Here is a 24,271-nt window from a genome sequence, read left to right as displayed (position 1 = left end):
CATACACTCCCATCCCATAATTCCCCACCCCATACACATTCCCCCACCCCATACAACCCCACTCCATACACCCCTACCCTATATACATGCTCCTAACCCATATACATCTCCCCCTATACGCCCCCACCCCATACTCCCCCACCCCATAATCCCCCACCCCATACATATCCCCCCACTCCATAGCTATCCCCCAAACCCATACACCCCACCCCATACATCCCCACCCCATATACATTCCCCCCATTCACCCCACCCAATACACCCCCACCCCATATACATCACCCCCTCTACTCCCCCACCCCATATACACCCCCACCCCATATACATCACCCCCTCTACTCCCCCACCCCATATACACCCCCACCCCATAGTTCCACACCCTATACACCCCCACCCTATATACATCTCCCCCCCATACCCCTCCCCATAATTCCCAACCCTATACACCCCCACCCCGTACACCCCCACCCCATATACACCCCCCATAACCCTCACCCCATAATTCCTCACCCCATAATTCCACAACCCATACACATCTCCCCCACATACACCCCCACCCCGTAATTCTCACCCCATACACCCCCACCCCATATACATCTCCCCCTATACGCCCCCACCCCATACACCCCCACCCCATATACATCCCCCCTATACACCCCTACCCCAAACACCCCCACCCAATATACATCTCCCCCTATACACCCCCACCCCATATACATCTCCCCCCATACACCCCCACCCCATACACCCCCACCCCATATACATCTCCCCCTATATGCCCCCACCCCATACACCCCCGCCCCATATACATCCCCCTTATATGCCCCCACCCCATACACCCCCACCCCATATACATCTCCCCTATACCCCCCCACCCCAAACACCCCCACCCCATATACATCTCCCCCTATACACCCCCACCCCAAACACCCCCACCCCATATACATCTCCCCCATACACCCCCTACCCCAAACACCCCCACCCCATATACATCTCCCCCCATACCCCCCCACCCCAAACACCCCCACCCCATATACATCTCCCCCTATACGCCCCCACCCCAAACACCCCCACCCCATATACATCTCCCCCCATACCCCCCCACCCCAAACACCCCCACCCCATATACATCTCCCCCATACACCCCCTACCCCAAACACCCCCACCCCATATACATCTCCCCTATACCCCCCTACCCCAAACACCCCCACCCCATATACATCTCCCCTAGACCCCCCCACCCCAAACACCCCCAGCCCATATACATCCCCCCTATTCGCCCCCACCCCATACACCCCCGCCCCATATACATCCCCCTTATATGCCCCCACCCCAAACACCCCCACCCCATATATATCTCCCCTATACCCCCCTACCACAAACACCCCCACCCCATATACATCCCCCCTATATGCCCCCACCCCAAACACCCCCACCCCATATACATCCCCCCCACCCCCCCCCACCCCATAACCCCCCCCCCAACCCCCTCCGCCCCCCCCCCTCGGGCTCCCCCCCGCGGCGGGCGGGCCCCGGGCGCGCGCCGCCACACACCCTCGCGGCTCGGCCAATGGGGAGGCGCCGCGGGGCCGCGTCACGGGGCGGGGGGGCGGGGGGGGGGGCCGGGGGAATCCTCAATGAGGCGGCGGGGAGCGCGGGCACCGCGGCGCGCGCTGCTGGGGGCCGCCTCCGCTCCGCTCCGCTCCGCGCCGCGATGATCGCGTCCCATCTGCTCGCCTACTTCTTCACCGAGCTCAGCCATGACCAGGCGCAGAAGGTGGGCCGGGGGGGGCCGGGGGGAGAGGGGGAGAGCTGGGAAATTCAGCGTGTGCGCGCGAAGCGGGGGGGAGAGAGATGGAAGCGGGAAAGGGGGGAGGAAGGGGTGGGCGTGGGGGGGGGAAAGGGAATTCATGGGGGGGGGGATTGGGTATAAAGGGGGGAGGAAAAAATACATGTGTGAAGGGGGAAGAAAAAAAACCATGTAAAAAGTAGGAAGAAAAAAATATGTAAAAAGTAGGAAGAAAAAAATATGTAAAAAGTAGGAAGAAAAAAATATGTAAAAAGTAGGAAGAAAAAAATATGTAAAAAGTAGGAAGAAAAAAATATGTAAAAAGTAGGAAGAAAAAAATATGTAAAAAGTAGGAAGAAAAAAATATGTAAAAAGTAGGAAGAAAAAAATATATTTGAAAAGGGGGGAGAAAAAATATATATATATGAAAAGGGGGGAGAAAAAATATATATATATGAAAAGGGGGGAGAAAAAATATATGTATAAAGTAGGAAAAGAAAATATTTTAAAAGGGGGAAGAAAAAAATATATATATAAAGTAGGAAGAAAAAATATTTTAAAAGGGGGAAGAAAAAAATATATATATAAAGGGAGAAGAAAAATATATATATATATGAAAAGGGAGAAGAAAAAAGTACAAAAGGGGGAAAAATATATATAAAGGGGGAAAAATATGTATAAGGGGAGAAGAAAAAATATAAGGGGGAGGAAAAATATATATGTGAAGGGGGAGGAGAAAATATATAAAGGGGGCAGAAAGAAAAAATATATATAAGGAGGGAAGAGAGAAAAGATATATATAAAGGGAGAAAGAAAAAATGCATGTAAAGGGGGAGAAAAAATTAAAAGGGGAAGAAAGAAAATGTATATAAAGGGGGAAGAAAAAGTATATTTAAAGGGGGGAGAAAGTGGGGGGAAAGTTTAAAAAGTTAAAAAGAAAAAAAAGATAAAAAGCAAGGCAAAAAGTGAAAAAGAAAGAAAAAATGGGGGAAAAAGGAGGGGAAGCAAAGAAAAAAAAGGGGAAACCAGAAAAAAAAAGGAGCTGAGGGTGAGGGTGGTGTCGCTGGGGCCGCGGGCCCGTGGTGGGCGGGTGGCGGTGTCGCCGTGCGGGACGTGCCGTGGCGGGCCCCGCGTGTCCCCACGTGTCCCCGTGTGTCCCCACGTGTCCCCATGTGTCCCCCCATGGGCAGGGGTTGGGGGGTCCCCCCGCTCCGCTCCCCATGGATTTTTTCGCTCGGCCGCCCCCGTGGCACGTGTGGCCCCCGAGCATCCCGCGGGGATCGCGGCACCGCCGGCACCGGGGGGCTCGTGGGGGCCCGGGGAGCCCATGGGGGAGCCCACGGGGGGCTGGCGTGGAAATGGCCGGGGGATTTAAACCCCCTTAATTAACCACGTGGAAATGGAGCCACCCTTAATTTCCGACCCCCCAAGGACCGGAGCGTGCTCTTGGACTGCGAATGCAAGTGGAGGCGTCCCGGTGGTGCACGGCGCGTTCGGCACCGGCGTGTTCGGCACCCGCACCTCGGAGCACTGCGAGCGGCGATGCCTCCGCACCCATCCTTTGTTTGGCCAGGGCGGGCGGTCAGGCTGCGAGCAGCTCTCGTTAAATTAAAGATTTGGGGCAAAAAATCACCGCTGGGGCTGTGGGTACGGGGCTCCTCCGCTGGGGGTGCCGGGGGGGGGGGGTCGGCCGCCGTGTCCCAAGCTGGGGCTGCAGTTCCCGTGGAAGTTGGTGGGGTTTTTGGGAAATGAAAATGAAGCAACGGCGAAAGCGTCCGGCCGCGGCGAGCCCCAGCTTCCTCGCCCCCATCTCGGAAGGCGGAGAGGACGTGCGGCGAGCGGAGCAGGCAGGGAGAGGCGAAACCCGCCACGCTGGCAGCGGCCCTCGGGCTGCGGGAAATAGGAAGTCAAAGAAGGGTGCGGAAAAGAAAAAAAAAAAAAGATGAAAAAAAAAAAAAAACATGCGTAGAAATAACTTCCCAGCCGTAAAGAAAGACGGGCTCGTCTTCTCCCTCCGCTGGCTGTGTCAAGTGTCATGGGGTTGTGCAAGCGCGCGAGCCACGGGAGAGGGTTGTGTAACCCAGCGGCAGAAATAGGCCAGCGGCGTGGCCCCGGCGCTGCGTTTTCGGCTTCGGGTCAGCTCTTGGGTTCCTTATCAGGAGCCGGGGAGGGCGGCCGGGGGGGTTTGTGGAGCGCCTTCAGCTTCGTTACGCAGCGTGCCCGGGAGCCGCCGCGATTCCCTCTGCTCCCGAGCCCAAACAAAGCGGGTGGTGGAGGTGTGGGACAAAACGGCCACGTTTGGCCCCAAAAAGTAACCAGAACTGCAGCCAGTGTTGTTTTTTAAACAAATTCCTGCGAATTTGGAGCTCGGCACAGCTCTCCTGCAGGGGATGGGGGCATCCGTGCTGGGAGGGCAGATAATCAATCCCTGCCCTGCAAATCCTCCTGAGCAGGTACCCAGCACAGAGAAATGTAGGGGCTGGAGTTCTTGGAAAGCTGCGATTTTGTGATTTTTGTAAGTGCCAAACTTACACCTAAGCCCAGAGTTCAAGCCTTTATTTGGGAAAAGATTTTAGGGCCCTTGCCCAGGGCGTGCTTGGGTCGTGCGCCTTTTTTTGCTCCGAATCAGGCAGAAAAGAGACTCGGACGTGGGAAGGAAGTGCCCTTTCCCAGCGCTGTGGTTTGTTTCCGCAGCGGGACAAAGGCCTTCAAAACAGCCCCGAAATCGGACTTTTCTTTGCATTTTTCTCGACCCGGCTTTCCCTGGGGGTCCGCTTGGTGGCCCCGAACTCCTCCGCTTTGCTCCAGCTGGCCGGGAATTGGGTCGGGGCCCGAACCCATCTCACCTCCCAGGGGTTGTGCAAACCCCAGTGAGTCTGGGCCGCGTCCTTTGCCACCCCGGGTTGAAAGTTGCCGCCGCCCGACCGCGTTCCCCGGGGATGTGCCAGGCCCTGGGCTTCCTGGTGCCGGCCTCAGCCCCGTGCCAGCAAGGTGACAGCGGGAGCGGGCGGCTCGTGACTCACCACGAAATAATCGGGCCGGCAGCTTTCCTTCCTCACCAGTACTTTTCCTTAGAAAGAGGGGAAAAACGGAGGTCAGGTTCATTTTACTCCATTTTCTGGCCCCAGCTGGTGGCGGCTTTTGCTCCATCCTTTATCCTTTGCAATAGTAAATTAATTTTATGTCGCTCCTTTCGCCCCGGCTCCCTTTTTTTTGCAGCCGTGGGAGGGGCCCGCCGGGATTGCAGGTTCCTGGAAGCCATCCTGTGGCTTCTCCTCGTCCCGGCAAGGTCAGCAGCGGGACAGACGGACAGACAGACAGCCTGCCCAGCCTCCCTGGCCTCTGTTGCCCTTCGGGGTGCTGCAGTGCAGCCCCGTCCTGAGCCTCCTCCCGTTTGCCTTGGGATGTGACTCAGTTTCCCCAATGTGTCATGCTGCTCCCAGCCTTCGCATCCCCCTTTTTTTGGGGGGGGGGCAGCATCCAAAGGGGGGGCTCGGATAGTTTAAAACGGGAGAGAGGTGCTGGCAGGGAGGAGGGCGTGCGTAGGGTGGATGATCCACGGCCGGCTCCTGCTGCTCTTCCCTGGCTGGAGGGCGGTGGGAGCAGCCCAATTTCAGGGCGTCGAGCTGGAAACAGGGCCATTTTCGGGTTCAAATGCTTTTTGGGGGGGCTGCCCTTAGCTGGGTGGGGTTGGCAGAGGGGGATGGATGAGGACAGGTCCCCGTTTGCCGGCTCCTGGTGATGCAGAGGGCTGAGGAACGGGCGCCCTGCTCCTCCTGCAGGGCAGGATTCGGCCGAGGGCTGGGAGGAACCGGCTGAGCAGGAAAGGTTCTGAGTCACTGCTGCTGGAAATGACTCGGGGCTTGTGTCATCGGGGGCTTGGCAGCGCCAGGGGGGGTCACGCGGGGTTGAATTCGGCAGGCAGGGAGCGGGCAAGGGACATGGGTGCCGCTGGGGTCAGGGGGTGGGAGCAGCGTCAGCCCCCGGTCCCCCGAGGTGGGGAGCTCGGGGACAGGCAGCGTTTGGAGAAAGGTCGGCGTCTGCCAGGGGAAAGGTTGTGGTTGTGTCAAAACTGGGGCAGGAATTCGTCAATTTCAGGAAAAGGGAATTCATTAATTTCAGGAAAAGGGAATTCATTAATTTCAGGAAAAGGTAACATCAGGAGGAGGCCAGGGGAGGGCTGGAGGTGCGCACTTGTAGTTTTTAGGAGCACTCCCTTGGCCCAACTCTATTCATCAAAGCATTGAAGCCCTCTCCGAACTGGGCCGTGTTTTCCATCCTAACAAATATTTGACTCTCTGTTGCCAAAAAGGCAAAGAATCCACCCCAGCACGCTGCCAGCCCCTCGTGGCATCACACCATCCTCCGCGAATCCTCCTGGTACGGCTGCGTCCGGCTGGAAACCGGAGGGGACCGACCCCGTGGCGCTTTATTTTGGGGAAAAACCAAAACAAAATAAAACTAAATCTTCCAAGGGCTGCCCTCCCAGCGGGGGGCACGGCTGCCAGCGGCCACGTGGGCGCTGCAGGAGCACGAAGGGCCCCGGCCGACCCTGCAGCGCTGCAGGAAGCGGTGGCGCTCGCCGGAAGCCGTAATCGCGCTGCTATTGCTACCCTCGAGCAGTGCCAGCCCCGCCGCCACGAGTCGCAGAGCATCCTTTTCCTTTTCCTTTTTCCCCCCTCTCTTTTTGGGGCGTCTCAACCCGTGCGCCTGGGCAGGGTCCGAGCACCGGGGAATTTTCTCTGAACTGGAAGGAAATTGTTCCTGGTTGTGTGTTCGCAGCTCCAAACCCTTAGGGACACCCTGGTGGGAACATCTGGAGGATTAGGAGAAAAAAAAAATCAGAAAATATCATCGTCTGGCCAGCTCACGGAGCTGCTCCTCCAGCACCACCCAAACCATCCAGACCTTCCCCCACAGCTCAAGCTTTCCTTCTCCCTCGGAGCACATAGGAAGGGCAGCAGAGCCTCCTGCCCATCCCATCCTCCATCTCCCAGTTTGTACCAGCAGGGAAGGCATACTGGGACCAGTGACCCCATTTATTTGAGGCTGGGTCCCGTCGTGTTCCCCAGCCCTGGGTCAGGACCGGCTGCGCGCAGGTGCCCGGACCCAGGGAGGTGCCGCAGCGCCTGCCGTGCCCCGGCCGCCCTGACCTGGCTCAGCTGCCAAGTGGGACGGGGTCTACGTTTGTAGGAGAAGATGATCCAGGGTTTAAAGAGCTTCGGGGATTAGAGAAAGGTCACCCTGCGTCTCGCGCCGCCGATTATTCCTGGAGGACATGAGGAACGTGTCCTGTGGAGGGGAGGCGCAACCTCGTGCCCTGCACCGGGGCAGGGAGCTGCCCTCGGAGGATGCTGAGGTCCCAGCTCCTGTGGGAAGGACGAAGGGGACAGGAGGGTGCTGGCAGCTTTTTGTGACCCCATGGGGATGAGACCCCATCACACGAGGTCCAAGGGAAGGATGGGGGAGAGACTTGCACCGTGGTGCTGCCCTTCAGGAGCAATGCCGCAAGCACTGGCGGCGTGGTGCTTGCACTGCTGACCTAAAAGAGCTTTCTCGGTACATTTTGCCCCAAAACCACGTTCCCCCCACTCAGCACATCTTTACCAGGAGCCCCCGAGCCACCTGAGGCTGCAGAAGGCAAGGCGAGGCAGGGGGAAGGTTGGATCCTGCTTCTCCAGAGCCGCAGGCGGCGCGAGGTGCTCCCGAGGCGCCCAAAGGAGCGGGGCGGTGGCTGGGGAAAGGCGCCCGCAGCCCAGCAGAACGCGGTCCCGTGGGCTTGGGCCACCCGGCCTGGCTCAGTGCCATCGACCCACGGCCGCTGGGGCGGTCCCAGAGGGAATTTCGTGGAGGAGGCAGCGGGCGGAGGCGAGCGGCCACAACCCCAGCCCCGCTCAGTGGGCAGCAGGTGGGGGAAAGCAAACAGGAGGGGAAGCAGCGGGCGTTTGCCTTCCTGCTCCCCAGATGGGTGAGGAGGGGCAGGCAAACAGGCTCGGGGGGTGGGGAAGGGCACGTTTCCTCGTGGGCTGCTCCCGGTTCGCATCTGCCCTGGCTCTGGTCGCCCATTCCTGGTGTTGGGTTGCATCCTGGCCAAAAACCAGGACACAAGGAGGAGGTGGGACCCACCGCCTACCGCTCCAAGCCCCTTCAGCAGGGTTCAGGCTCCAAAATTTTGGAGGGAGGGGACGCTGAGCAGCCCCGAGACAGAGCCCTGGGCAGGCGGGGGAGCAGGGCAGCGAGGGCAGCGCTCGTTACGCGCCCGCAAAACGCCAATTTCCGCCATTAGGAGGAATAAAAGGCACGCCGGATTCGGGGTGACCCCATGGTACGTGCCTGCAGACAGGTGAGCAGCTGGGTGGGGTTCTCCTTCGGCTTCGCAGGGCTTGCAGCTGCCCTTTAATTAACGTTAAGTGAAGTTAATTGAGATGGGGCACAGCTCGGGAGCTGGCGGTCCGTCTGTCTGTCCGCCTCTCCGCTTGCCGGCCCTGCCCAGCTGACGGACAGGAGCGTGCCCGGTGCCAGCGGCTGGCTCAGGGTCGGGATTTTCCCTTTGTCCTCCCAAGGGGAGAGCGAGGCGCTTCGCTGCCACTTGTAGGGGCAGCCGGGCACCTGGCACGAGGCTCTGGGCACCTCGCACATGGCTCTGGGTGTTGCTGCAGGGCGCTGAGCAGCAGCCAGCTCCATAACCCTTTGTAAGGGCTCCCCAGCAGGGAACGAACGACCAGCACAGCAAGGAAATGAAATAAATGGGGTGAATTCCCCACCAGCAGCCTACTCAGAGCGGGTTGAGGTGCTGAGTCCCAGCCACCCTCTGTTCCATGGCCTCAGGCCTTGACTCGGGGGCAGAATCAGGCCCCCGCTGCTGCTGCAATGTGACTGGGGCTGTGGGGGAACGGGCTGGGGGGGGTGCTTGGGGTTTGTCTCTCCCGCATCCCCGTCTGGTGGTGCTGCAGCAAAGGGCACGAGGCACGATTTTGTGATCCCGAGGTGTTCAGGAAGATGTGCCAGGGCCATGGCGAGCGTTATCTGCATGCGGAGAAGCTGCTGCAGCAGCACAGTCCCAGCTGTCCCTGGGCACGGGTGACCCGCTCTTGCTGGCAGTGCTTCCTCTGGCCACGGGGTTTGTGCCCAGGTCCCCCCTGTCCTGCTCACTTCCTGCCCTCTCTGCACCTTTCAGGTGGACAAGTACCTCTACCACATGCGGCTCTCCGAGGAGACCCTCCAGGAGGTGTCCGAGCGCTTCCGCAAGGAGATGGAGAAAGGGCTGGGAGCTGACACCAACCCCACCGCCTCGGTGAAGATGCTGCCCTCCTTCGTGAGGTCCACCCCGGACGGCACAGGTACGGGAACGGCACTGGGAAACGGCTCCCCCTGCGCCAAGCAGGACCGGCTGTCCACGGCGAGGTGGCCTTGGAGGTGCCACCACGTGCCAGGGGACACTTGTCCTCGCAGTGCTGCAGGAACGGGGCTGGCATTGCCCAAAGGGAGGTCCCGCTTGTGCCGGGGGGTGCTTGGCACAGGACGGGTCCCTGTGTGGGGACCAGGGGGCTCCCAGCTCGTGGCAGCATGGGTCGGGGTGGCATTCAGCCCTCACGTGCCCGTCCTGGCAGGACAGGGCTGTCACGGGTCCGGCTCATCGCATTTCATCAGCGCTGGAGGCGGCTGTGCTGCCAGCAAGCCCTGAACGCCGTGGAGACCGCGTGAGAAGGCGCTGGGGAGGCTCGGAGCCTCACAATGCGCCTTTCTGCATGCTGCCACGTGCCTCCGGCCTCCCGGCAGGGACCAGACCCCGCTCGGCCAGGAGATGGAGCACGCTGCTGGCCAGGCACGGCTCCCGTTTCGGGCTCTGACTTGCTCATCCCGCACCAAACCTCTTCTGCCAGCACCTCCTCCTCGGGCTCGGTGGCTGGAGATGTTCTTCAGCTCCGGCGCCTTCAACGGGGTCTTATAAAATGTCGGTGGAAAAAGCAGGGAAAAAGGGAGCTGCTGGAAAAACCCCATCCTGGTGTGGGTCAGACCTGCAGACACAGGTCCTGATATATAGGAGATGGATGGGTGTAGGTGCAGGGGGGGGTTGCCGCTCTCGGGTCCCCGGGGAGCCACGAGGAGCATCAGGAGCTGGCCCCGTGCCTGCCCGCACCCCAGTGCCGCCGACAGCCGGACCTGGCCGCCTGCCCCGGGATTGAGATTTAGATCTCTTTAAATATTTGAGAATGCCTTAATTACAGGGATAGCCCCAATCCTGCCCCCGGCTACGTGAACAACGGCAGCCAAAGGTGATGGGAGCGGCGCGGGAGCGAGTGGGGCGTGTGTGGCAGTGCTCCCCGAGGAGAGGCAGGGCGACGCAGGGAGAGCCTGCGCCCGCTGCTGCTGGCTGCACGAGCAAAAACTTTACCATAAAACCCCCCAAAAAACAATTTTCCACCAGGATTTCTCTCCCAGAGCAAGCCAGCGTCATCGCCACCGCTCTTGGGTGGCAGTTTAGGGTGACGAGGGGCATGTTGCTGCATGAAGGGATGCAGTTTTCCTTTTTTTTAAAAAAAAATATTTATTTTTTGAGGCTCCCAGGGCTCTGCACCGTCTTCCTGCAAAGTGTCCTTGCCCTTCCTGCCTCCCCTTGCTCCCGCACAGTCTCTGCTGTCGGATTAGGCCGGCTGATGCCCGCTCCACGGGGCTGGATGAGAGGGGCTTACACAAACACAAGGTCGTGCCTGCGGGAGACGCAGGGCAAGGGCACGGCGGTGCCCAGGCAACACCACCTGAAGGCAGCAAACAGCCCCAAAGTGAGTTTTTCCTTTGCCTTTGGGACTTCCTTGCTCTCTTCCAGTGCATGGTGGGCTCAGCCACACGCTGTTCCTGCTGCTCATGGGGCCTGGTTGCGCCCGAAACAAGCTGCTGGGTTCATCCCTGGTGGTGCAAAAATAGCATGGCACAGCCTGATGCATCTACAGCCCCTCTGTGCTCCCAGTGCTGAGCTACTGCTGCCCCGATGGAAGGGGGTTTTGGATCCCCAGCCACCCCTATCGAAAGGGACTTCAGGTCCCAGGCCACGCCGATGGAAGGAGACTTCAGACACCATCAGTTTGACCCCTCGAGGTCCAGGAAGGCTTCCAAACCCCATGGCTCCTGGGCAAGGCGCTCGCTTTCCCTGGCCCCAGCCCGGCCAGAAAACATTTCCAAGCAGAGCAGAGCGCCCTGCCCGCTTAGCTAACAGCCTGAGCACTTCCTTCCAGGCAGCACGGGTGTGTTTAAAGGAATTAAACGCTGGTCTTCGGGGCTGAGAGCAAACAGTGCCTGGAATCGGAGCTCGGCGTTTGCCTTCCTGTTTGGTCGGGGAGCTCGGCATCGCTGCCCGCAGCTTATCACCTAACCAGGCCCTAATCTGAGGGAGGACGTGGCTGTGACATTTGCAAACCCAGTCCATTATCTAGCCCAGATCCTGGAATTTTCCAGGAGAGAAATTCCCTGGTTTTCCTTTTTTCCTTCCTTTTTTTCCTCCTGCAAAGCCAACCACCGCTCACACCTCTCTGGCTTGCAGCTGGTGTTTTGTTCCTGGGGGCCCATGGGCATGTCCCGTCGTTGCTTTGTGGTGATGGCTGCTGTTTGTAGGGTCGAGGAAAGGCTGCTTTGGGCCTCCCACGGGAGGTTGGAGCTGGGCAGGACAAGGGGACAGCCCCATCCTTGCTCTTTGGCCTCCAAGCCTCCAGGAAGGGAAAGAGCAAGGCGTGGGGCTGCCCACCACGAAAAGGGGTCTGCGGGGCTGAAGTGCCCTAATGCTGTGCTGCAAAAAGGAAACCTGCTGTGTAAACCCATCCGAGGGGGCCATGGGGAAGGGAAAGGGGAAACCCCACCGTGGGCAGGACCTGGGGCACGTCTGGGACCCCCCTGCAGCCCCGGCCCTGAGCCGTGCCGAGGTTTATCCGAGGGTGCTTTGAGCTGACGGCTCTCCCGGGGTGCTTGCGCTGCTCCAGGGATGAAGCAAGGGCCGTGCGGAGCCCCTGCAGACCCCGTTCTTGGTAAATGAGCATGAAAACACCCCAGAATCAGCCTGAGCACTTGGCTTGGGGCAGGGCTGGTGGCAGGACCCCACCTTGCAGTCCAGCAGCCCCCGAGCCCCCCAGACCTCCCTGTTCCTTCATCCATCGCACCAAAGCTGCCCGACACCGCCACCTCAGGACCGCCGTCCTATTTCTGTTCGCCACCAATCCCCCCTTCCTGCGGAGGGAGGGCCGCTTTGTGGGAGACCCCTGGTTAAAAAGGCCCCGTGAAGCCACTTCCAGGCCACCCTTGGGGTCTGTCACCGCCTGCGGTGCCTGGCCGGGGCCGAGCGGTGCCAGCCGTCCGCTCCCCCTGGAATACCAATAAACCACGCTTTTTGTTCCACCCGCAGCCCCTTTGTAAAAGCAGGGTCGGGCACAATGCGGCCCCCGGGCGCTGTAATCTGCCCAGGGGAGCCAGCACAGCACATTTAAATGTGTGCAGAAACCAAACAGTGCTGATGGAGGGCTTTCCCCCAGCCCTCTCCCCACACCGCTAGGGTTTTGAAACAGCCAGCTGGGCGCTTTTCCCGCGCCCCAGGTCTCAGTTTATTCTAAATCCGTCAGTGAGTTGCTGTAGTGCTTGGTAAAATGGAAAAAAAAAATCAAAATGGAAAAAAAAAATCAAGTGTGGGGCAGCCAGCTGTGGGACAGCCCTGAGCAGTTCCCCCCCACACACACAGCAAAGTTTTAGCCAAGCTCAAGGAAGGAGAGCGCGGCGTGTTCCAGCCTCGGAGCAGGGCTTTGGTTGCTGGGACTGAGGACGTGGGAGCTCTTCCGGGATCGCTGCACCAAAGGGTCGGGGACAGTCTGGTGCCACCTCCCTTATGGCACTGCTTTGGCGTCTTCCCCAGGAATTGCATCGTTTTTGGGTGGTGTTTTGGGCATCGGCTTGCCTGGTTGGGGCTGCTCAGGGTTCCTCCTGCAGAGCCCCCAGTCCTGCTTCCACCACGACCAGCGCTCCCCTAGATAAGGGATCAGGATATGTCCCACCTCATCCCAGGGCTCCAGACCTTGCCCCACATCTGGGGAGGGGGCAGGATTCCCCCCGGCCAGCCCTGCAGCTCCAGCTCAGGCATCGTGCTCCGGGATGCTGCCGAAGGGGCCTGACCCCGTTAACTCCTGGCTCTCTCCTCGCAGAGGACGGCGACTTCTTGGCGCTGGACCTCGGCGGCACCAACTTCCGCGTGCTGCGGGTGAAGGTGTCCGACAATGGCCTGCAGAAAGTGGAGATGGAGAGCCAGATCTACGAAATCCACGAGGACCTCATGCGAGGCAGCGGGGGGCAGGTGGGTGGCAGCCTCACCTCCTTTACGCCCCGTCCCCTATCTCCTGGGGAGCCCCCCAGAAGGGAAAGGCACCCGGCGCATGGTGGCTCCGTCCTTTGGAAGGAGCCGGGGTTGCTCCAAGCCCCCGAGATGTCTCCTGGGGCTGGGGCTGCTCCCATTGTGGCCTCTCCCTGCTCCGGCCAGCTCCTGCCTCTCTTTGCCTGGAGCTCCAGATCCCTGACGCCAGGTCGGGATCGTGCGGGCATGCTGTGGGGGACAGAGGGTGACACCAGCCCCTCCGGCACGCAGGACACGACCGCTGCTCTCATGCACATCTTCAACCTTTCAGCTCTTCGACCACATCGCCGAGTGCCTGGCCAACTTCATGGAGAAGCTGAAAATCAAGGACAAGAAGCTGCCCCTTGGCTTCACCTTCTCTTTCCCGTGTCACCAGACCAAGCTGGATGAGGTGGGTGACGGGATCTGCTCCGCATTTCATTCTGCACCGAATCGGAACCATTTAGGTTGAAAAAAAACGTTTGAGATCATCCCCACCACTAAACCTTAGCGCTTTGGGATGCTCAGGGCTCAGGGGGGGTGATGTTGAGCTCGCCGCGGCAGCCATCCCCCCGCGCAGCCGGCGCTCGGCGAAGCAGCAGCAGCCCCGAGCGCTGCACAGCACGGACGTGCCGAGCATCACATCCGCGCCCGCGACCTCGCTGCGAGCCCCGAGGCACGTGGCTCTGCTCCGCTCGTCACGTGCCGCCGTCTCCTGCTCCCGGGGGCTGTTTTTTCCTCGCTCGCCACGGTCAGGGGTTGGGTCTGGGCGGCTCCACGCTGCCCGGGCAGCAGGGCACGACTTCTGCACCGGGGATGTGGTGATGGCAATGAGGAAGGATGTCTGCTTCCCTCGCGGGGGCAGCGAGGGCTGTAAAAGGGATAAATTGCTGAGGGAGGAAACATCGGCCCCGCGGTCGCACCCAGTTTGTTGCACTCCATGCCTCGGTTTGCCTGTCCGTAAGGTGGGCGGTTGTTTGTCTGCCTCTTGCCAAAACACCCCCAGCAATTGGGTTGAAAATTTGCTGTCGGAGATTGCAAATTCGGTCAATGCCCCCACCTATTTCCTGGGTGACAGTGACAGCTCTGCCGTCCCCAAATGGGGACAGTCCCGGTGCCTCTGCTGGTGGGGCAGCGAGATGCATCCCATAGCACACGGATCCATCAATCCGCTGTGTGCACTGGGGCTGGTTCTGCTCCAGGGCTCCATGAACCCAGCCTCCAAGGTCACATTCCCAGCAGGAGGGAGCGAGTGACTCACGGGCCCATGGCCATAAACCAGGATACGGAAACCGTTGCTGATGCAATGGCTTGCAGGAGATAACAGGGAGGGAACTGCCTGCAGCGCTGTCCGTCTGTCTGTCCGGGCACTGGGTCTGGTGATTTGGGGACCCTGAGGCGCGTGGGTCCTGCTGAGCTCTGGTTCTTGCTGTCCCTCCGCAGAGCATCCTCGTCACCTGGACAAAGGGTTTCAAGTGCAGCAGCGTGGAGGGGAAGGACGTGGTGTCCCTGCTGCGCAAGGCCATCAAGAAGCGAGGGGTGAGGAGCCACACGGGTCCCATGGGGATGGGATGGGGTGCATGGGGTTTGCAGAGGTGCTGTGATCGGGTTCGGTGGCACTCAGCCTCCTCTCCTCCATTTCAGGACTTTGACATAGACATCGTGGCCGTGGTGAACGACACCGTGGGCACCATGATGACCTGTGGCTACGACGACCACAACTGCGAAGTTGGACTCATTGTCGGTGAGCAGGGCTGAGCGGGGGAGAATTCGGGTCCGTCCTGAGCAGCTCCCAAAGGGGATCCTATTCCTTGCGGGTTTCGGGGTCTTTTGGGGAGCGAGAAAGGCGATAGAGACCTTAAAAGCAAACAGCACTGCCTGTTTGTTCTTCTGTGTGAACCAAGGAGAAGTTTTAGTGTTTTATATGGTGCTAGTTATGGAGAATAAGGGGAACCCAGCACCCTCTGTCACCTCCACGTGACCGAGTCACCACGCTTTGTTCAGGTACTGGCACCAACGCCTGCTACATGGAGGAGATGAGGCACATCGACCTGGTGGAGGGGGACGAGGGCAGGATGTGCATCAACATGGAGTGGGGCGCCTTCGGCGACGACGGCGTGCTCAACGACATCAGGACGGAGTTCGACCACGAGATCGACATGGGCTCGCTCAACCCCGGCAAGCAGCTGTAAGCAGGTTCCTGGCTCCATGGGCTTTGCTCCGCGTTGCTTTGTCCTCCCATCGTGCTGGCACTGGGGGACGGATGCGGTCATCCCAGTTAAGTGGGTCACGGCGTCCTCCACCCTGCCAGCTTCAGCAGCACAAGCAGGGGATGGGTCGGAGATTTGGGCTGTGAGCCCCCTAACGCCCGCTTCCCTCGTCAGCCTTCCGCTCGGATGCGCTGATTTGTTTCCTTCCCCCTGCCAATGGAATAATCAAAAAGCGAACACCACCACCTAATGTTCACAGCCAAGTCCTACAGACTTCCCTGGGTACCAGCCCAGCTGGCAGCTGTGGTGGGATTAAGGGGAATCTCTGCCCCTCAGGTAGCCTTAAGCCCTCCTCGCAGGAGGATGCCCATCAACATGCCTTTAATTTCTTGGTGATGGGATAAAATATGGAAAAAGACCACCCGGATTGTGCCTGGAAGGCTGCGGTGTCACAGCCGAGGGTGTAAGGCCAGCCCGGCCTTGGTTCTTGCGGGGGCACAGGCACACCACTGCCTTGAATAGCTCAGTGTCTACCCTCTTTTTGGGGTACCAGCCGATTTTTGCATGCCTACGCCACTGGTGGCCACCTCCAGTAACCAAACAAACACATCTCGTGCTCACCCCTTCGGCAGGTTTGAGAAGATGATCAGCGGCATGTACATGGGAGAGCTGGTCCGGCTCATCCTGGTCAAGATGGCCAAGGAGGGGCTCTTGTTCAGGGGGAAGCTCACATCAGACCTGCGCACTACCGGCCACTTCGAGACCAGATACGTCTCCGCTATCGAGAAGTAAGTAGGGTCTGGATGTTTTTTTAGGGTCCCAGCCCACCTCCTGACATCTACACTGGGAGAAATCGGACCCATTGGACCAACTGGGACACCTCAGGTGGCAAAAGTTGGGTTTCTAGGCATGAATCCCTTCTGTTTTGTCTGTCCAGGGAGAAAGAAGGGCTGCAGAAAGCCCACGAGATCCTCACCAAGCTGGGTCTGGAGCCATCCCACGAGGACTGCCTGGCCACCCACCGCATCTGCCAGATCGTCTCCACCCGCTCAGCCAACCTGTGCGGGGCCACCCTGGCCGCCGTGCTGCGGCGCATCAAGGAGAACAAGGGGGTGGACCGGCTGCGCTCCACAGTCGGCGTGGACGGCTCCGTCTACAAGAAGCATCCCCAGTAAGTCCTCGAAGCGTAGGCGAGAGGCCGGTGGGGACCCAGATCTGTTTGGATCCCAAATCCTCGTCGTTTGCCATCCCAGAGGCTGATGCAACCCGTGGTGGCTCACTCGAGTCCTCTTCCTCCTTCTCCGTAGCTTTGCCCGGCGCCTCCATAAGACGGTGCGGAAGCTGCTGCCCGACTGCGAGATCCGCTTTGTGAGGTCGGAAGACGGCAGCGGCAAGGGGGCAGCCATGGTGACGGCCGTGGCCTACAGGCTGGCCGCCCAGCACAAGGCAAGGCAGAAGATCTTGGAGGCGCTCAAACTGAGCCATGAGCAGCTCCTGGAGGTGAAGCGGAGGATGAGGGTGGAGATGGAGAAGGGGCTAGGCAAGGAGACGCACGCCAAGGCCACGGTGAAGATGCTGCCCACCTACGTGTGCTCGACTCCGGATGGGACAGGTGAGGCACCCCGTGGATCAGCCCGACCCGCTCATGCCCTGGGTAGGGCAAGGAGCATCTTGGCTCGAATATCCAAAGCACCCAGGAGAGGCTGGGACCTTTGTCCTTCCCTCCTTACCGTGTGAGTGGCACCAAGGGCTTGAGCCTCCAGTACGATACTGGGAAGAGCCTCCAGGCCAGCCTGCACCCGACAAAAAGCTGTGCTCTGGGTGTGCTCACACTGCTGCACATTTCTCACCGCTGTTGTCTGGGGTTGTGCTCCCAGGTCTGTCTGTGGCTTAGGTGTGCACCTGCCCCTTGGCAAGAAGTCTCCTGAGGTCTGGAGAAACTTCTCCAGCGCCTTCCTGCTTTCCACCTGCAGCTCATTCCTATCCCATTCCCAACCCATTCCCATCCAGGTCTCAGTTTCTGGGCCTCCCAGGATGAAGGCAGATTGGGATCAGCCTCTGGGCCATGTCCACGGTGCTCCCTGTTGGGGCCTCTCTCCTGATGATCTCTTCTGGTTTTCAGAGAAAGGTGATTTCCTCGCCCTGGACCTGGGGGGCACAAACTTCCGTGTGCTGCTGGTGCGCGTGCGGAATGGGATGAGGCGCGGCGTGGAGATGCACAACAAGATCTACTCCATCCCGCTGGAGATCATGCAGGGGACGGGCGAGGAGGTGAGGACGGACTGCTGGAGGCGGAGGATGCCCTGGGGTGGCAGCAGCAGCAGCTTAAATGCCCAGCGCCAGCCAACCACGGGCTCTGGGAGCACACAAGCAGTGAGAGATGTCTCGAGTCACACACTGGGCTCTGCAAACCACTTTGGGCAGTACTCAGGGATGGGGAGTGTTTCTAGAAGGAGCCAGATGGGCTCTGGGGACACCCTGAGGAGGGAAGTGTCCCCGTGGCACCCATAGGTTGCTGTTTTGGGTCTGTTGGGCAGGCTGGTGTTCCTCACTGTGGTTGTAACTGCTTCCTCTATCTTTGTGCACCCAGCTCTTCGACCACATTGTCCACTGCATCTCCGACTTCCTGGAGTACATGGGAATGAAGGGCGTTTCGCTCCCGCTGGGGTTCACCTTCTCCTTCCCTTGCAAGCAGACCAGCCTGGATGAGGTACACCCAACCCACCCATCCACGGGCAGAGACCTAAGGGTGCCCACCACAAGCTGGTGGGCAGGGGGTGCCCCCCTCCCTCCCCATTTACCCTGTTTTTCTTCCACCACAGGGGATTCTCCTCAAGTGGACAAAAGGCTTCAAAGCGACCGGCTGCGAGGGAGAGGATGTGGTGAGCCTGCTGAAGGAGGCGATCCACAGGAGAGAGGTGAGCAGCCGCGCCGCTGAGAAGCCGGCTTCTCACTCCCACATCCCGACTCTCTCTGGCGTCTTTAATTGGGCTGCAAATTAATGGGCTGAGCACAGCTAATGAGTGTCTGAGTCTTAACAACCACCCTTAGTCATTGCTAGAGGTTGGATTTTCAGGCCCTGGAGCTAGGAGCCAGCTCCTGGCCAGGAAGGAGCAGACATCCCCATGAGCTGAGGGGACACTGCTGCCTCCGTGCAGACTGCCCAAAGCTCCTGGCCCAAGGTCTCTTTCTGGTGGGGCTGTCCCAGCATGCCACTTCCTCTCTGGCTGCATCTTGCTGGAGCTGTCCTGAGCCCCAAGCACCCACTGGCAGAAGCGTGGGGCCGTAGGAAGCCCACAGGTCCCTTCCCGACCCCGGGAGCAGCACAGCTAGCTGTGTCCCCCAGCGGTAAGACGTGCAACCGCTTCCCTCTAGGAGTTCGACCTGGATGTGGTGGCGGTGGTAAATGACACGGTCGGCACCATGATGACATGTGGCTATGAAGATCCGTACTGTGAAGTGGGGCTGATAGTCGGTGAGAGCTGCGGCTTTCTTACGGGGTTCCTCCGCTCACCCTGACCCTGGTCAGGGTCTGCCGCCTGCTCCCAGCGCCTCCTCTTTTGGGATCTCGTTGAAAAGGGATCTCACTGAAAAGGGTGTCTGAAGGCTTCTGCCTTGCCTGCACACCCTGCTTTTCACCATCTGCGCCAGTGACAAATGCTCTTCTCCCCGCAGGCACGGGCAGCAATGCCTGCTACATGGAGGAGATGAGGAATGTGGAGCTGGTGGAAGGCGACGAGGGCAGGATGTGCATCAACATGGAGTGGGGCGCCTTTGGTGACAGTGGGTGTCTGGATGACATACGGACAGAGTTTGACTTGGCCGTGGATGAGCTGTCTCTCAACCCTGGGAAACAAAGGTGCGTGGGGGTTTGGGGGCTGTGACGAGTGTCCCTTTGCTCCAGTGTCCCTATGGCAAGGTGTCGGAAGGTGGAGATGAGGTGTCCAGGAATAGCTCCGGGTTGCCCCATCTGCCTTTTGGTGAATCCGTCCGGATCCTTTGTGCCCCGAGGTTCAGCCCTGCCTTCTCTGTGCCAGGTTTGAGAAGATGATCAGCGGGATGTACCTGGGGGAGATCGTACGGAACATCCTGATGGACTTCACCAAGCGAGGGCTGCTCTTCCGCGGACGGATCTCCGAGAGGCTGAAGACCAGAGGGATCTTTGAGACTAAGTTCCTGTCCCAGATAGAAAGGTGAGGACCCGATCCTGGCCTCGCTGCTGCAGGAACGCTTGGGGGAAGCATTCCCAAGTCTTGCGGGAGAAGCCCTAAGCGCTCAGCTCAGCACCAGGGCGCAATACAGTTCGAATAATGGGGTAAAATCCAGGCAGTGCTGGTGTTGGAACAGGGAAACTGCATTTGGGGTTGTCAACACAGACTCCTCCATCCTCTGGCTGTGAAGCTCCTTGGGTTGGTGCTGTCTGAGCCAGGAGCACCTGGGCTGTGCAGGAGGAGGATGAGGAAGGGGAAGCCATGTATCCAAGCTGCCCCCATCTCCTAACACTGCCCAACCTTCGTGTCCTCCCCAGCGACTGCCTGGCCCTGCTGCAAGTGCGCTCCATCCTCCAGCACCTGGGCCTGGAGAGCACGTGCGATGACAGCATCATTGTGAAGGAGGTGTGCACGGTGGTGGCCCGGCGCGCCGCCCAGCTCTGCGGGGCCGGCATGGCAGCCGTGGTGGACAAGATCCGGGAGAACCGTGGCTTGGACTTCCTCAAGGTGACGGTCGGCGTGGACGGCACGCTCTACAAGCTGCACCCACAGTGAGTAACTCAAGGGGGTTATCCGAGGAGATTTGGGCTGGGGAGGGAAGCAGGGGCTTGGCCTGGGAGGCTGCTCCCTAACGGCTGGGGAGCCAGGTCTGGGTTGAACCCAACCATGGGTAGGGGGCAGCTAAAACCTCCTCCGGTGAGGCTGGTGAGGGGATTCTTGGCCTGGGGGGAGCCACAGGTGGGGCCAGGTTTGGCTCTGGGCGTGCAATGCCAGCATGGATTTAACACATGCCCTCCGCCACCCTTTCCCCCCCTGCCCGCCTTTCTCCTCAGCCCCCGCAGCAATGGCCACTGGCGGCCATCTTGTGCGGCCACGCAGGGCGGCCTTGGCACATCATCCTCCCGCAGGCCTCACGAGCCCCTTGTCCTTGTCCTTTCCTGCAGCTTCTCCACCGTCATGCATGAGACAGTGAAGCAGCTGTCCCCCAAGTGCGAGGTGACCTTCCTGCAGTCAGAGGACGGCAGCGGCAAGGGTGCGGCGCTCATCACAGCGGTGGCTTGCCGCATCCGGGAGGCCGGCCAGCGGTAGGAGGAGGGAGGTTTGCCGAAGAGCTTGGTTTCAACAAAACCGATTTCCTTCCCCATTCCCTCCCTCCGTACACCCCACACCCACACGTGACCTCCCCTCGCAAGCAGACTCTTAGCTTTACTCGGTCCCTTGGGACGCCGCGGGCGGGACTGGAGACGCTTTGTACAAAACGTTGTCTGGGGCATTTGGTCACATGCTGTAAAAACCGCGTGTCGAGTAAAGCTAAAAGTGTCTTCGGCTGTGAACCCATCCCAGCCGACGCCGAGCACCAGCACTCCTCCCCACGCCTCCTGACCGCTCACGTGTTCCCTAATGGCAGAAATGTTAGAGTAATGCCGACGCTGCATCGTCACTTTACAGTAACCAGTACCTATTTATCTATGTCATGTGTCCGTGCTGTAGAAAGCAAACCTCTTTCAGATTGGGCTAAAGGCCTCCGTTAGTCTTTTACCCTGATCATGGCTGTGTTATTTCCATGAAAGTCATGGCAAGTCTTCGAGCACGGGTTGCGAAACCGCACCGAGAGGCACCGCGTGTCTCCGCATGGAGCAGCGAGCGGAGCCCGACCTGGCGGACCTGTGGCGGCTCCGGTGGAGCCGGGTAACCCCGGGGGAGGCAGGGGGCAAGCCCCGCGCCCCCACCTCCCACCTGCACCCTACTAGAGTGTGGCTGCGTGCCCCCTGCCCACCACTAGCACCCGGCCCTGCCGCACGCGCGCATGCAAAGAAGGCGTGCAGAAGCATCCCGGATTTGTGGCCTCAGCCAGAGCGGTGAGTCTTGGCTCGCTTTGTCCATGGAATAGCTCCACGTCTTCCTAGCCATCAGGGGGTGCCTGCGTTGGCACGCCACGCGCCCACGTCTCACGAGAGAGTACATCTTTTCATGTATCTGGCCTCAGGGGGCGTGTTGCTTAGCTTCCACGTCATGTTAATGTCATTTAAGAATGGTACGGAGTACTTCTTTCCTTTCTTTTTTTTCTTTTTAATTTAAAATTTCCTTGGGGTAGACTGGAGAAAAAGACCCAAATTCTGAGGGTGGTTGTGCGAGAACTTCAGGCATCCTTTGTCCCCGGAGTGAAAGGGGCACCAGAAAGCCAGGGCCGTGCTGCAGGCAGGGGACGAAGGAGCCGGCCCCAGCCCCGCAGGGTGTCCCTGCTGTCACCCCCAGCTCACAGCAGCCTCATCCCCTGCCAGCGCCCAGGGCCTGATCGATGTGGTGCCACCCCAATGCCACTGATCAGCGTCACCCCAATGCCACCCGGGGCTGTCACCCCAGCCCCTTCCCAAGGCTGCATGCACCATGGTGCAGAGCAGCCCCCAGTTTCACCAGCAGGAGAGCCTGGGGGTGAATGGAATGAGCAGGGGCACGTGTGTTTCTGTAAATATTTAGTGGAAGGTAACGAAATCCAGTGATATACAAAAATAATAATAATGATAATAATAATTCCCATGAACAGACCTTCAGTTTGGAGGACAGAGGTTTTTGGGTATTTTTATGTATATTTTTATACTGCTTGGGGTCACCTTATTACCAAAAGTATCTCTTCTATGTTGGGGGTCAAGTTCAGTAGCACAATTCTAAAGTAAAATTGCTCTTTGAGCATTTTAAATGCTTATTTTTTTATGAGCCTCAAGACAATTATAACAGAATCTGACTGTGTATAGAAGTGATTTAAGAAACCAAGTTTAGTGGAAGTTTTAGAAGATATTAAATAAATTTTTTAAAGATGCTATAGAAATCCTCTAATCGGATACCAAGCAGTTGTGTGTGATTATTTCCTGAGAAGACTGACGTCTTACCTGCTGAAAACTTGGAACAGAAAGGTTTTTACCTGCTCCATCATGCAGAAGGGTACCACAGCGGCGGTGTTTTTAACCTCCTAGGGACTTATCCAGCTGTGCCCCTTTTGCGACACGTAGCAGCTTCATCAGTCTGGGTTAAATTTTCTGCAAGTGTCGTTTTGGGGACAGGGCGGGGAGGATGGGGACCACAGGCAGCCCTGCGTTTGTGGCCGATTCAGGCGCCGTTGGTCGTTCGCTGTGTGGTCTGATTGTAAGCTCACACCAAAATGTTGCCGTGGCACGTTATGTGAATGTGTTTAAAATGAAGAAGGGAAGCTGAAACTGTAATTATTGACATGAAGGGAAGATCAAATCTATGTACGGAGGCGGACAGGCTGACCAGCCCGTCTCTCCTCCGGCGAGACGCACTGCTCTGTGGATGTAGGATGGCTTTTGTTTTGTTTTGCTTGGTTGTCCCCATTCAGATGCATTTTCCTTGTACTCCTTCCTGCTGGCACCTCCTCTGGCTGCACAGAATGGCATCTCCCATGGCAGGATGCCACCCTTTCCTCCCCAGGGATCGTTCTCGGGGTACTTTGGACAGGGTTTTATTGTTACTGCTTTTTTATAAGCAACAGAATATCAAGCCTTGCAATTTGCCTCTTCCTTTTTCGGGGCCAAAGGCCGCGTATCATCTCCTGTCACCTGAGATGTAAGGAGGACCTGAAAGTTCCCGAGGTGCAGAGCTCTGGCCTGGAAGCAGCTGGCAGGGGGCAAACCAGAGGGGGTTGTCCTGGGGTGGCTCGGGGCCACGTTGCCTCCCCCCAGGCGATCAGGATGCGCCCAGGCTGTCAGCCAGAGAAAGGAGGGTGACAACGTCTGGGTGCACAGGAATGGGTGCGAAATACCCCAAATCCACGTGTCCCCATGCAACGGGTGCCATGGTAAAACAGCGACCAAATACACTGGAACAGGGAACCTCGGTGCCCCACCTCACCACACTCTCCTCTCCTGACAGAGGAGTAATCCTCTTAGCACATCGCTTCTCTTGCTCTGGCAGAGGAGTGGGCACTGAAGGGGTGACTCCTGGTCACAAGGGAGCTTGGAGTAGGAGAGAATCAAATTAATCACCCAGTGACATCCCTCTCAGGCTGTTGTCTTTCAAACCTGAAACAAAGAAAATGCATCTTAATGCAGACGTTGGCTCTGTGAGGGGCAGGGGGAGTTAAATAAAGCCAAAGACTGTCCAGCTGCTAGCAGAAACGAGTGACTGTAGATTCACCTGATGTTGTTATTTCGTGTTTACAATATTTATTTTTAGTAATTGACTGCAATGATATTATATATAGGCTTCCTTATTTTTGTACTTTTCATACCGTTTTCCTGAGTGTGGTGTTGTACTTCTCAGCTCCCCTTTGCCACAATTGCTGCTCCTAGTCAGTGACAAATAAAAAAGAGAGGAAAAAAAAAAAACACCCATTTTTTGGGCTAAGTTGTGCTGTGTTTGGATTTCTGTGCTCCTGACACTCCGTAGCAACCCCTTGGGAAGGGCACCTGCACCACCAGCCCCATCCCCAAGCCCTGACCCCGTCCCTTGGGACAAAGGACAGCGCTGGGCAGGGATTCCTTCACCCTGACAGTCCCAACACAGCCGGGAGGGTGGAGGTGGGACCCGGAGACCTGTAGATCAAGGGATGGAGTCATCAATGTCTGGAAAAAGAAATCAACGTGCATCTGTGCGAGCTCTTGCCCCATCTCGCCGCCCGCCGGGCGGGCAGGGCAGTGGGTGCAACCAGCCCCGGGAGCCAGCAGGGTGTACGGGCAGAGCA

The 24,271-nt window shown here is 58.5% G+C and overlaps 2 protein-coding genes across 2 annotated transcripts in view; both read left to right on the top strand.

The window, feature by feature from the left end:
• The first annotated feature begins 1,621 nt into the window (after positions 1-1,621).
• HK2 (hexokinase 2) lies at positions 1,622-22,412 on the top strand. The gene is made up of 18 exons (XM_066983546.1): positions 1,622-1,777; positions 8,967-9,129; positions 12,967-13,115; positions 13,444-13,563; positions 14,595-14,690; positions 14,796-14,895; positions 15,156-15,339; positions 15,994-16,149; positions 16,299-16,532; positions 16,669-16,973; positions 17,484-17,632; positions 17,952-18,071; positions 18,184-18,279; positions 18,737-18,836; positions 19,037-19,220; positions 19,399-19,554; positions 19,890-20,123; positions 20,517-22,412. Exons 1-18 carry the CDS (start codon positions 1,715-1,717, stop codon positions 20,659-20,661), a joined length of 2,754 nt encoding a protein of 917 aa, XP_066839647.1. The 5' UTR covers positions 1,622-1,714; the 3' UTR covers positions 20,662-22,412.
• Positions 13,611-24,271, top strand: part of LOC106048907 (histone H2A.V) — a 52,561-nt gene continuing 41,900 nt past the window's right edge. The window contains exon 1 of the mRNA XM_066983558.1: positions 13,611-13,614. Within this exon, the coding sequence (XP_066839659.1) occupies positions 13,613-13,614 (2 nt within the window). The 5' untranslated portion in view covers positions 13,611-13,612. The remainder of the gene's footprint in view (positions 13,615-24,271) is intronic.

The sequence above is a fragment of the Anser cygnoides genome, chromosome 26 (assembly GCF_040182565.1).
Source record: "Anser cygnoides isolate HZ-2024a breed goose chromosome 26, Taihu_goose_T2T_genome, whole genome shotgun sequence".
NCBI classification, from domain to species: domain Eukaryota; kingdom Metazoa; phylum Chordata; class Aves; order Anseriformes; family Anatidae; genus Anser; species Anser cygnoides.
The sequence above is the reverse complement of the archived record's forward strand: the minus strand, read 5'-3'. Positions and strand labels throughout refer to the sequence as shown.